The sequence below is a fragment of the Vigna radiata genome, chromosome 6, assembly GCF_000741045.1.
Source record: "Vigna radiata var. radiata cultivar VC1973A chromosome 6, Vradiata_ver6, whole genome shotgun sequence".
Lineage (NCBI taxonomy): Eukaryota > Viridiplantae > Streptophyta > Magnoliopsida > Fabales > Fabaceae > Vigna > Vigna radiata.
In genome coordinates this window covers 2,734,522-2,747,311 of record NC_028356.1, presented here as the reverse complement: position 1 = coordinate 2,747,311, position 12,790 = coordinate 2,734,522, and the positions used below count along the sequence as shown (strand labels likewise).

At 27.2% G+C, this 12,790-nt stretch overlaps 1 protein-coding gene across 1 annotated transcript; it reads right to left on the bottom strand.

The window, feature by feature from the left end:
• Nucleotides 1–9,861: 9,861 nt before the first annotated feature.
• LOC106764477 lies at nucleotides 9,862–10,842 on the bottom strand. Its single transcript, XM_014648759.2, has one exon. The coding sequence runs from the start codon at nucleotides 10,677–10,679 to the stop codon at nucleotides 10,053–10,055; it is 627 nt and encodes a 208-aa protein (XP_014504245.1). The 5' UTR covers nucleotides 10,680–10,842; the 3' UTR covers nucleotides 9,862–10,052.
• Between the last annotated feature and the right edge of the window lie 1,948 nt (nucleotides 10,843–12,790).

The window sequence follows — 12,790 nt, the reverse complement described above, 5'->3', positions numbered from 1 at the left end:
AGTTCCTTGAACTCTAGGGTTCTATTTTTATAAAATTGTGTTGTTTTTATGTAAGGTAAGGAAAACTTGTATTTTAGTCATACATTTAGCTTTTATAGTATAATTTGTATTTGGTTGGATGATATAATAATTAAATTGTAAATGTGATATACGTTATAGTTTTACTTGAAATTGGATAATGTTTATTTAGTAGATCAATTGTTTGAGTAAGTAATATGTGGTGGATCTGTTGTTAATGTTGTGAATAACATGTGTGATGTTGTATGAATAATTGGAATTGGTTAAAATGGGTAAGGGGTAGTGAGTATAAAAAAATGGTTTAATATTTGAAATAGAAATCTTAATAAGCAAAATTGTTAGAAAATGATTGGAATGGATAAAATGATACATGTCATTTAAAACTTGTAGACATTATAAATAACTAAACTTATGAGTTATAAATACGTGTTAGCTAGTAGAGATGTTTTAGAAGGTTTTAAGCTCAAATTATAAATAAGACACATTCATGATACTAAACCAAAGTTTATTTGGACTTACTTAACCTAAGAGAATAATTTTAATAGTTTATTTTTTTACTCCTTTATTTATAATCATTATAGTAAAAATGCTTTTGAAATCGTTTAATATGTTAATTTGAATAAAACAAAATTTTTTAAAATATGGTGTCATTTTTGAAATTTTTGTTCAATTATAAACTTCGGTTCTAAAATAATTAAAGATTATATTGATATATGCTTTGATTATTTAAATAATTGAAGTTTACTGTTTTTAAAATAATTTCAAAAGTGTCATTTGTACAAAAGAGTTGAAGCATAATCTCTAAAATAATCGATCCAAAAGCCTTCACCTACACTAATAAACATACTACTTAATATCACTAAAAATCATCAATTTTCAATAAATTAAAATATTAACATTTTTTCAAGTCAATAAATTATTGCTCAATTTTAAATAATGCAACAAAATACTAAGAAGTAATCCCTAAATATTCATGTCCAATTATCTCAATCCGTCAAACAAGCACACTTTTTCTTATTCCAAAATTGTAGTGTAGAAATAAAACTAACTTTTTTTTTTTTTACCTTAGTTTTTGTTATACTAAGGAGTCTAGAGGTTGAAGAAGAAGAGAAATCAAAACTTTTAATGAACTCCTTTGTTACTTGATAGATTATAATTCTAACCATAAAAAAAATGTGATAACAAGCTCAAAATCAAACCTTCAATCAATTGTAAATAAGATCAAATATAGTCACATGCAAAAAGATTAATCAACCATCAATAGTGTTATGAATCCTCAAATACTTACTTACACTAGTACAAAAACAGCGTACAACGTCGAATACTTGTTACCTTTCACGTCGAATTCGAGAACGACGTCATATCAGGAGGCATTAAATTGACATCGAATGTCGAATTTTGTCAATATACGACGTTAATTTAACGTCGAATTTTGTCAATATACGACGTTAATCAATTTTTTTAATTTTTTTAATTAATTGTGATCCTTTTTTACAACTCTACGAGATCTAAAAAGCAGAAAAAAAAACAACACATTTCAGTTTTTGGTATTTTATAACGCATGAACTATGAACAGTAATATAAGATCAATCAAAGAACAATAAGAAACAACAAAGAAGTTCAATAAAAGAACAAACAAGTTCAATCAAACAATAATAACAAACAAGTTCAACCAAACAACCACAACAAAAAACAAGTTCAACAAAAAAAAAAAAACAAGTTATCAACAAATAAGTTCTTCAAAACTAAAACTAACCTGGGTTCATCGGAATAAAGTGTTACCACCAGTGAGAGAGAAAGAAGAATAGGCCTATGAAGGACAAGAACACAAAAATAATCGGTGAAAACAAACGAAAATTATACCTAAAGTAGTTAACTAACATGCGTTTGTATCAAATGAAAGAAATATTACATGTGATAGTCGTCAAACTTCGTTCGAAAAAAGTTTGGACAGATAAAAAGGTCTTGCGGGTTAAGATAAAGTGAATGAGTTTTCAATCTTCCGCTCAATTTTTTTTTAATTCACTAACCTTTTAACGTCTGTCGCTGGGGCATTCGACGTTTTATATCCTTTTACGTCGAATTACAATTCTAAACGACATTTAATAATTGCATTTATTTACAAAAACACCACCGGTCCTTTTTAACGTTGGTTATTTAGTGGTTCGATGTTAAACATGTGACATTATATGCAGTTTTTGCACTAATGTGGTTTTGTTCCATTGAAAACCCACAACCTTGATACTTAATATATAAATTCGTGTTTTCAATGATTTCTAGTGCATATTTTCTCTTATAAAACCTCTCAAGATTACAGACTACCTGCAGCTTCATAAAATATTTTAAGACTCCAATTTTTCATATAAGAACAATAAATTGTGTAAGGATTAGAAAATGTTATGTCTAAAATATTAATTTTAACAATAATTAAGTCATTTACGTAACCTAACATATGGAGATGTATTTTTCGTGTGTACAGTATAAATAGTAAGTAATAAATATGAATATGATTGAATAAAACCAAGTTAATTTTTAATTGATTCTAATCTCTTAGATGATTTTTAGATCTGGGAAGTATTAATATAAGTTTGATTTTTGTATATAATTGATATCGAAGTAGTTAGTAATGAAAAGAAAGAAAAAAAAAATTACCATTATAAAATATGTTTAATATAGAGTATCAAATATCTAAGAAACTATATGGCCAAATTGGATGGTAACTGTTTCTTTCACGATTTTTCAAATCGACTCTCATTTATTTCTTTCATTGTAGAAGCTAAAGTTTTATATATTATCCGAAATAAATCCTGAAAGTAATTTTAAATTATTTTACGGCTAATCACAAATTAATTAAATGAGAGAAAATATCGTTAGTGCATTGCGATAACTAAACCAATTTGGTGGAAAAATAACTCTAGTATCTTTTCTACGCATAAAAGTATTTATGGTTAAGTATGCTTACTGAAGGATGTAATAATTGTTTGTTTAAACAGACAATAATTATGAAAAATGATACAGAAAATAAAATTAAAAATATACATTACTAAGTTTTTCTAAATATGAGCCAAACGGGCTTCGGCCCGTTTACTCGTCAGAAAAATTGGGCCTTGTTTCTTAATAACTCGTCAGAAAATAGTTGAAACATATAGTGCACAAATTTTTTGCCATATTATCATACTAATAATATTTCTAAACTATTTCACTATTTTGCTTTATCTTACTCCAATATTTTTGCTTAATGTGTTTTTAAGATATGTATAAAGGAAACATTGATATTAAACAAAACATTATAAGTATTTAATACTTCAGAAATCTAAAATATAATTTAATCAACATAACATATATTGTAATTTTTTAATTTATATCATGAAAATACTTATTACTATTCCATCATTGGTTATTTTGGAAGACAGGTAAAAGAAATAAAATAAAATAAACATTTGTAATTTATGAAAACAATAACAAGTTCCTCTAACAACACTTCAAGCCACCAATAAAAAACTTTCTCCTTGCAACTCTTTTCCACACCTTTCATTCACACATATAATTTCATACAAACATAACAGATAATCACATGAAATCACATCCATCAAATTATATATATACATATTATATATACTTTCTCCTTTCTGGTGCACATAGTTGATCACAAAGAATTTCAGATCATCTTACCGTTTTTTTATATTAGTTACTTCTTTCTCATCCTCTTATCATCTCTATCACATCAAACAAAAAATATAAAAGAAAATAGAAATTACACCTAGATAATGAAAGAAAACCAAAAGTAAAACTTGTTTTTGCTATAACTAAAAATAATTGATATTGATAACCCATTAACGAAAAAGAAATAGAGATTGAATCTACAAACATAAAAAAAAAAAATGATTTTTTTTAATTAGGTTTAATTATGGGAATGAATGGTGTGGGATGTGTAGTGGAAACCACCTAAGCTAAGCTAAGGTAAAGTAGACAGGGTAGGATAGAGTAGGTTAAACAGTAAACAGAATAGACCAAGTGTTTAAGAAATAAATAAATAAATATTAAGTGGAAAAAAGAAAAAGATAGATAACACAGATGACGAGGTACACTAACACAACGCTGCTGCCTCGAGCCCTGCAAACCTCACACTACTCACAATTCAATCTGGGTACTTCTTGTTCTATGTTCCTCTTACTGTTCTTGTCGTCTTTTTCATCTCTCACGCGCTTCTCTTCCTCCTTTTCATTTCTTCACTCATCCGCGCGTCTCCCTTTCTTTTCCTACCCTTACACTTGTCTATTCACTGTTCCTTCTCCTTACTACATTCATCATTTTTTTATTTTTATTTTTTTATTAGGTTTAATTGTTTCTTTTGTTCCCAGTTTGGTTGAAATGTGTTAAATTCGTTCCCTTTTTAGAAAAATGTCAATTTCGTCTTTATATGGAAAAAATTTGTGTCAATCAATTCATCTCCGTTGAAAATCATTATTTTCAAAACTCACTTTATCCACTGCAATATCAGGGATCGGACCCATGAAATGGTCATTATTCAAAACTCACTTTAAATTTTTAACACCATTAGTTTGTATTTAACGGAGATGACTTGATTGACACAAATTTTTTCTATATAAAAACAAAATTGATATTTTCTGACAAATTTGACACGTTTCAATCAAACTCAAAAAAGAAGCCATTAAACTTTTTTATTATTATCGTATTATTGTATTGAAATAATAATTATTAGTATACTACTGCTACTGGTAACATACACATGCACATAGTAGAAAGCTTAAAGAATTCAACACCTGTCATGTGTCTCTCAATCAATCTTTTCTTCCTTCCTTCAACATCTTGGGAATATTGTTTAACTCTTGGGATTCAACTTCTTTACCATTCTATTACATTCTTCTTGAAAATCTCACTCATCAAGTAGAAAATAAATAAAGATGCATACTTTTGATCATCATAGACAGACCTCACTGATTTCAATGTTGATGATTACGAAAACAATATATATTTATTATTAATTAGTTATGATGGAATATATTTATATATAAACATTAACTTTTCTTTTTATCTTGTTAATTTTGTATTTCTTACATGTGAATAGCACGGAAGATACCTCCACTCTTGTTATTAATTATTTATTTATTAGTTTTTGTATTAAAGATCGGTTAATTTTTTTCACTACAAATATACATTGTTATTATTAAACGTTTTCGTACTTTTAATTATCTCAAATTATTTAAAACTTAAGAATAAGGACAATTTAAATATATTATTTATTATTTAAAGTTTTTTTAAAGGCAAATTCGTCACAAAGATTTTTAAGTTTTAAAATGAACAATAATTCAAATGCAATAATAAATTCTTATCCCTTGACTTAAGAGCTTATATTCCTATTGGCAAGCATAAATTGTTTGAGATAAGGCAAAAGATAATTTAAATTCATCTTCTTCCTTTAATTTTGTGAGACATCCTATTGGGATAAAACTATAAAAAAAAAGTTATAAGTTTTGAAACAATCAATATTTTAAATGCAATAATTGATTTTAATTTCTTTTTTACGAGTTCTAAAAGATAGATAAACTTAAAGACTTTGTCTTATACATTTTTATAAAAAAGAAAAAGAGAAAAACAAACTCTATACGACAACTTCGTCTAACGAAATTGTGAACTTAGTAACATAATTAAAAGAACTAATTTTAAGAAAACAAAGCTTGGATAGAGAGTTTCATAATATAGTTAGATAAGCTACAAATATATAAAACTTGTATATAAATATGAGTAAAACATGTTCGACTCATCTAAGTGTTTAAAGGAATCTACTATGGAATTTAGAACAATTAAATTAATATAATATTATCTAGGGTCTAAGTTGCGAAATTTGCATATTATAAATCCATAAATTTATTTCAAATTTAAATGACAGTTTATGTTCTACATTAAATAAATACAAGAAAGTTAAACACAATATAAAGATATAAAGAAAATGATTTATAAATTTATTGTTTTAAAATATTAAATTTGATAAAATTAAATATATATAAATTTGATAAAATATATATATATATATATATATATTCATATTAAAAATTTCACATCAATTAAAATAAGAAGGATTTATAATATATAAATGACATACATAATTTATTTTATAAATAAATCTCGAGAGATTTCTCATATATATATATATATATATATATATATATATATATATATATATATATATATATATAATTTGCACGAAAACAATAAAAGTAATGATAATTGAAGAATTAAATTAATAAATTGGGTGTCCTTAAAAAGATATAATTTAATTGGTTGCTGTTATACTTATACCATATTTAGATAGGCATGTTAGTATTTAAAAAGCAAAGGAAAGACATAAAGACATGAAGAAATTGAGTGGAAAAAAAAACAGGATGAAAAAGAGAAGAATAAAGAAATTGTCTGTAGAATTAGATTATTGTAGAATAAGATAAGGATGTTTTGTTGGGGAAGCAGAAGATGTGGTTGGGTTGTAGCAATAGAAGAAGAAGAGAATGAAATGCATTAATGAGCTACAATCTACAGTGCTCTGCTCTATAAAGTGTTGTTTGGTTTGTAGAGTGGTCCCTAACATAAATGTTGCAGACAAAAAGGCTGCCCTTGTTTGCCTTAACTCACTGCAGACCCCTACACACTCTCTCTCTCTCTCTCTTCTCTTATGTAATTTCACTGTCATTCTTCATATCTTCTCAAACTTAACCATTTCCATTTTTCATTTTCTTCCTAACCCTACACTTACCAATCCTTAATTAAAGACTTTAATCCTTAACTAAACACTTTATACATATATTACATGTAATATAAAAAATTATTGTTAGAATTCTCAAGTCGACTAAAATTAATACTAATTTATAATATATAACAGTTAAAAACTTTATTTTATATTTGTAGAACTGAGTTAGATTTAAAATTTAGGATTAAATATCTTTTTACTTCTTATATTTTGGAGCGATTTTGGTTTTAGTCTCTCTTTCAAACTAAGGTATAATTTAGTCCTTCAACTTTAGAAAACTCTGGTTTTAGTCTTTTTTACCAAATTCTTTTTAATTTTATTTGTTGTTTCTAAGCACGTTTCATTATAGCATTTGGATTGTTTATACTGTTTGATACATTTTTGCTTCAATGTTAATTGAGAAACGCATCTGAAACAACAAATAAAATTAAAAAAATTTGGTAAAAAGGACTAAAACCAGAGTTTTCTAAAGTTGAAGGACTAAATTATACCTTAGTTTGAAAGAGAGATTAAAACCAAAATCGCCCCAAAGTATAGAGACTAAAAACATATTTAGCCTTAAAATTTATTTCTATTAATTAGATTTTGAAATTTAATTTAACCTAATCTTAAGTTTTGATGATTCTTGTAGGTCTTCGTCATTTCTTATCATGCAGCATCTAAAAGTTATATCTCTACAACTAAAAGAAAGACAAGGAAAAAGGTTGTCTCTTCCTAAATTCTGGAAAATAAAAAACTATTTTTAGTTGTATTTTGGTCCTGAGTTCATCATTAAAAAACCTTTTTTGATGATGGTAAAATTGACAGTGTCACCTGTACTTCAATGGTTTTGGACGTGTTCGTGATGGAGAACTCTAGCACTGAACTAAAGTACATTTCAGTTGCTCAAACTCCATTCATTTTTCTTCATATTTTCATTATTACACTACTTTTGTTTTTTAGACTCAGACACTCAACTGGGCTTTCATTAAATTCAGTTGCTTTTCTTAACAGATAACAAATTGGGCCCTTAAGTCCAATTTGCAAAATCAAATTTTGTCAAACAAAAAAAAAATGAGATTCAATCAATGTGTTATGAGCTTTGACTTTTCTGGCTCATAATTATCTTTTTACTCCATTTCTTAGTTTCTTAAAAATATCTAAAGCTTTTATACATGCAAAACACTACAATTTATACACAATGAAAATATGTGGAAAGTATAAAATAATTTGTAGGATAATGCAAATTTAATTATTCACTGAACGTTCTTTCACGATATAACTATTAGAAGTTCCGATAGATATCTGCCTTGTTATAATTATAGGACACTTTTATATAAGAATATAATTACTTTTTTGTAATATATATAAGTTTTCTTTTGTTTGATTATGTTTAAATATAAGTTATAAACATTTTGCTGGTTTACACCCTTATCCTAAATTTTGAAGCATGTGTTTTTTGTTAGAATTCATAATTAACTCATATTATAATTGAATGTTCACATGATACCATTTTTATAATTATGAAATGTAAATAATTTAGTTATTGTTTAAATGCAAAATATAATATTAGAAAGTGTTATCAATCGACTGATTTAAGAATCCCTTTCACTCTTATTTTCTGAAGAAAAAAAAAACTTTATGAATTCATAATATTATATTTTTTGCTATGCATTTCAATAAACTTCACTAACTTAAATTTTTGTGAGTCTGGTGATAAAAAGTTTACTAGAAACTTATTAAAAAAAATCTTAAATTCCAAAATTTCTTTAATTTGTTTAATTTACTTTTACCTAAATCAAATAATTTGACTTAAATTTTAGGTTAAATATCAAGAATAAAGCAAATATTATTTGTTATATAAATAAATATGATATTATATATTTAAAGTTAATTTTAACCATTAACAAACCTACCTTAGTATATCTTTTAAAGGTTGTTTTGTGGTTATATTCTATTTACACTAATTTCATACTTATGAAAACAAATAGTTAATTTCTATTATAACTTTCAACTATAAAATTATATAATTTATTTATAGATATAAAAAAATTAAAATTATGAATATAATGACTATAATTTGCAAACATATTTCTCTGTTTCACACATTTTCATTTTGTAAGAAAATGCTTCATAATTATTTTAATAAATAAACAAAAAATGGAAAAAATTATCCGAATGAAACTACAAACATTACATTAGTTTGATTACAATTGTACATTTGAGTTGAATGAAATTTTATTTTAAACTAAGATGCCTAATTTAATACAAATAATTAATTTAAGTAAAAGCAAGTCCACCTTTTTATTATCACAACAAGTAACTAGAAACCAATTTAAGTCAAATCAAAATTAAGGGTATATATATCATGGACGATATAAAGGAATTAATAGGTTTTGTGTTATATATGATAAGCAAAGGAAGATAGCATCGAGGACACGTATAACATTGCAATAGGTTTAAGTTTAAAAGGCCAAAATGGAACAATATGTCGAATAAATATCACTAAGATAGGTTTTAACCATGTTAAAAGGTAAGTATTTTAAATCTAATTCAACTCCATAAAATTAACTTGTAAGATAAGGTTTGCACCTAATTTATATATTATAATTTACTCTTATTTTTAATCGATGTGAGACTTCTATGTCAACAGAAACACTACTATCATATCCATATTCAGCACAACAGTATTAATTAAGAACCTAACTAGGAGACCCTTTTACATACAATATCCAGCACCTCTTTGGTTGCTCCGAAATTGGTTGTCAAAGTTAAGTTTCTGTTAGCCTGTAACAGTGGTTAATTAAAGACAAAATATCTAAAAGTTCTTATAGGGCATAAGTTCCTTTCAGATATTTATTATTTTGGACCCTATTCTAACGTAGACTGCTATTTAAGCCTTTAATTTACAAAAACAGACTTTTTCTTCCGTTTGCTGCTTTAATTAATAACATTAGGCACATTCGTGTCTTACCTTGTTGCTTCCACTTACACCAGTAATCAGTAATGGAAACATTTTCTTTTCATCCTTTTATATGTATGCTCATATGTAACATATAAATAGCTATAATATAGTACACAATCTATAGAATATTGCAAAGTTCATCAAGCTTCTTCGTTATGTAAGAAAACCACTTAACAGAAAAACTGGAAAGAAACTATTGATTTCTATAATATCATTTCTCAAAACTGTAAAATTAGAAATCAGGAGCAGAAAGATGAGTAATGTGTATACTACGATCTATAAATCAGTGTACAATGTTATGTGTGGTTGGTTGTGATTAAGAATGAACTATCTAGTAAGAATTTCGACAGGCTTTTCTTTTTCTTTCCATTCGATGAATCTGCATGGCGAAAACCTAATTCTGTATTCTGAAATGGTTTCAAGCTTAGGAGACCAGACCTGATCCTTGGACTTCACAAGCTGTTCGTAGTGTTTCTGCAACTCAGGAGTGCTGCAGAGGAAACTGGAAGGACCGATATTCTCTTTGTCTGCACCGGTTATGAGCCTGGTGATGAACTCTGGCATCACCTTGATCACGATCCTTCCATCAGAACCTTTCAAGTACTGAAAAGGACACGCCCCAAACTTGATGGGGGACTTGTTAGGGCAAGATCCAAAGGCTGAAATGGAAGCGACGGAAAGGGTGGTGCATGCAAAACGATCAATGGGAAGAACAAAGTAGGTTTGGCCTGGCATGAGTTCATCGTCAATGGAGAGAGCAGGGATAGGGTGTCCGATGAAGAAAGAGTCTGCATGGCACACCATCATTTCAGGGAACTCAAACATGATCTCACCAGCTATGTGTTTCCCCTTCAGGGATCTTGACGTGCCCTCCCAGAATACCAGTTTCACCATTTTCTTCGATGAACAATTCTTGTTGGGGTGAAAGCATGGAGTCTTCATTGCATTTCCCATCTGAACACAGAAACAGAAAGAGAGAAAGAGAGAGAGAAGTGGTTTAGAGAAGAAGAAGGTTGCGTGGTGAGGTTGATTATATATAGAGAAATTGATAATGTTGACTTTGGATAAAATAATGTGGTCCTTTCTTTATTTAGTTTAATGTTTGATGGGGTCGAAGGTCTGGTCAGCCATGCCGGCTTTGAAAAATTCACTTTCCAGCGTGATCGATGTGGGGCGCTTTAAGAACACACACACACACACACTCTTTTGTTGCCAACCCACACACGAACTTCACAACCTTAAATAACCCTAGACCTTCTTCTGTCTCTTCCTTGTACTACTGTTAGATTCAAACCTAAAAAGTTGCTTACCTTTTTCTTCATCCATCAATATCATAACATGGAGTATTTTGGCTTTTAATTTCCCCTTTTGGCGTAAACATTAGGTCACGTACTTTTTTTATTTTTTTAATCTAAACTATTATTTACATAATATATAGTTTTAAACAATATTTTATATTTTACGGAAAATTCATTATGTTTGATGGCATATAGATATATTTATAGAGAGTATAGTTTAGTGTAAGGCTAACAATTTCTCCTAATAAAGACCTAAAATAAATACAAAAAAAAAAGAAAAAAAAAACTCGCTTTTATGTAATTAAATGCGTTTGAATATTGTGTACTTACGGTCCAGCGCGGGGGGCAGAGAGTACTTTGCATAATTAAAGACTAATAATTTTCATAATTTCAATATTTTCATAATTAAAAAATTGTATTTTTATTATGAAAATCAATATTGATCATTTGCAGAAACTAATTAAAATACTAGTTGATAAGTAAAGCAGTTTAATTAAATAATAAAAAACCTAAGTTTTCTTCTTTATCTCACTACTTAAAACTAAAGTAACACGTAACATGGTATAGAAATTTAATCATTATCCAACGACCAAGTAAGCTCCAGTCAGCAATTTTTTTTTTAATTTATTTATTTTTGTATAAAATTAAGCACCTAATCTCTATGATTTGTGTCAACGTCATCGAAAATATGAACCCATCGAATAGAAATCATCCACGAGGCTCCTAAGTTTGAATTTATTGATTCTATCTAACCCCAATTAAAAATTTATTGATTTGATGTATTAACCCAACTAATTAATTTAATATTCTTAATTTTTATGAGTGACTAATATTTCAAATTGGTTTGGTTTAATTTTTTCTAGGAAATAGTGTAAGTCACTCAAAGCCTCAACTTCCCTTCGTATTATTCCAACCCAAACCAAGTTGTCGGTTTATGACCATTCTTGTGACTTTCACGTGTCAATTTGTTGCTTTTTTTTTTATTACATTGAAAGTCAAATATTATTCGTGATTCGTGTTCCAATCTTATATATTTGTGTCTTCTATAAATGTAATACTATAAGATATAATTTGGTGTTTTTTAGATAATGTGATTTTTTCAAAGATACAAAATTAAAAAATAATGTAATATAGCTATTAATAAATGCTTTATTTCTTAAAGAAAGGAGAAGATATAATATATACGCATGTGATTATGAATTTTGAAATGGTTTTGTTGTTTGAAACAATAAAAAGAAATATATGTGGGAACAAGTTAATATGGAGAAATGTTCTACACATATAAACAGCTGACTTTTACAATGTCAATATATAGAAAAGCTGAAAAACAACAATGGTTACACATACATGTATATGTTTTTAAAGAAGAAATGATGTTCTTTCTTCATTGACTATAACTTGTAGGAGGGAAGAAGAAATAAAACTCCATGTTTAAGAAGAGAAAAGATAAAAAGGTGTACCACTAGCTATTTGATAAAGAGATTAAAATGAATTTCTTGGTCATAAGAAAAATATAGCCACGGAAATAAAACTAGGTCAAGAGAATGCATATTAAGCCAAAATAATAAAATAAATGTCAAATGCTTTGCTGTATTTTCGTTTTTATTGTAACGTTGTAATCTTAACCTAAGGTGAAAAATGTTGTAGTGTTATTAAAAGTGGATTTCATCTTAACTCAACTTTACAAAACCGGCTTATAAGATGAGGTTTGCACCTCACTTATATATATATATATATATATATATATATATATATATATATATATAT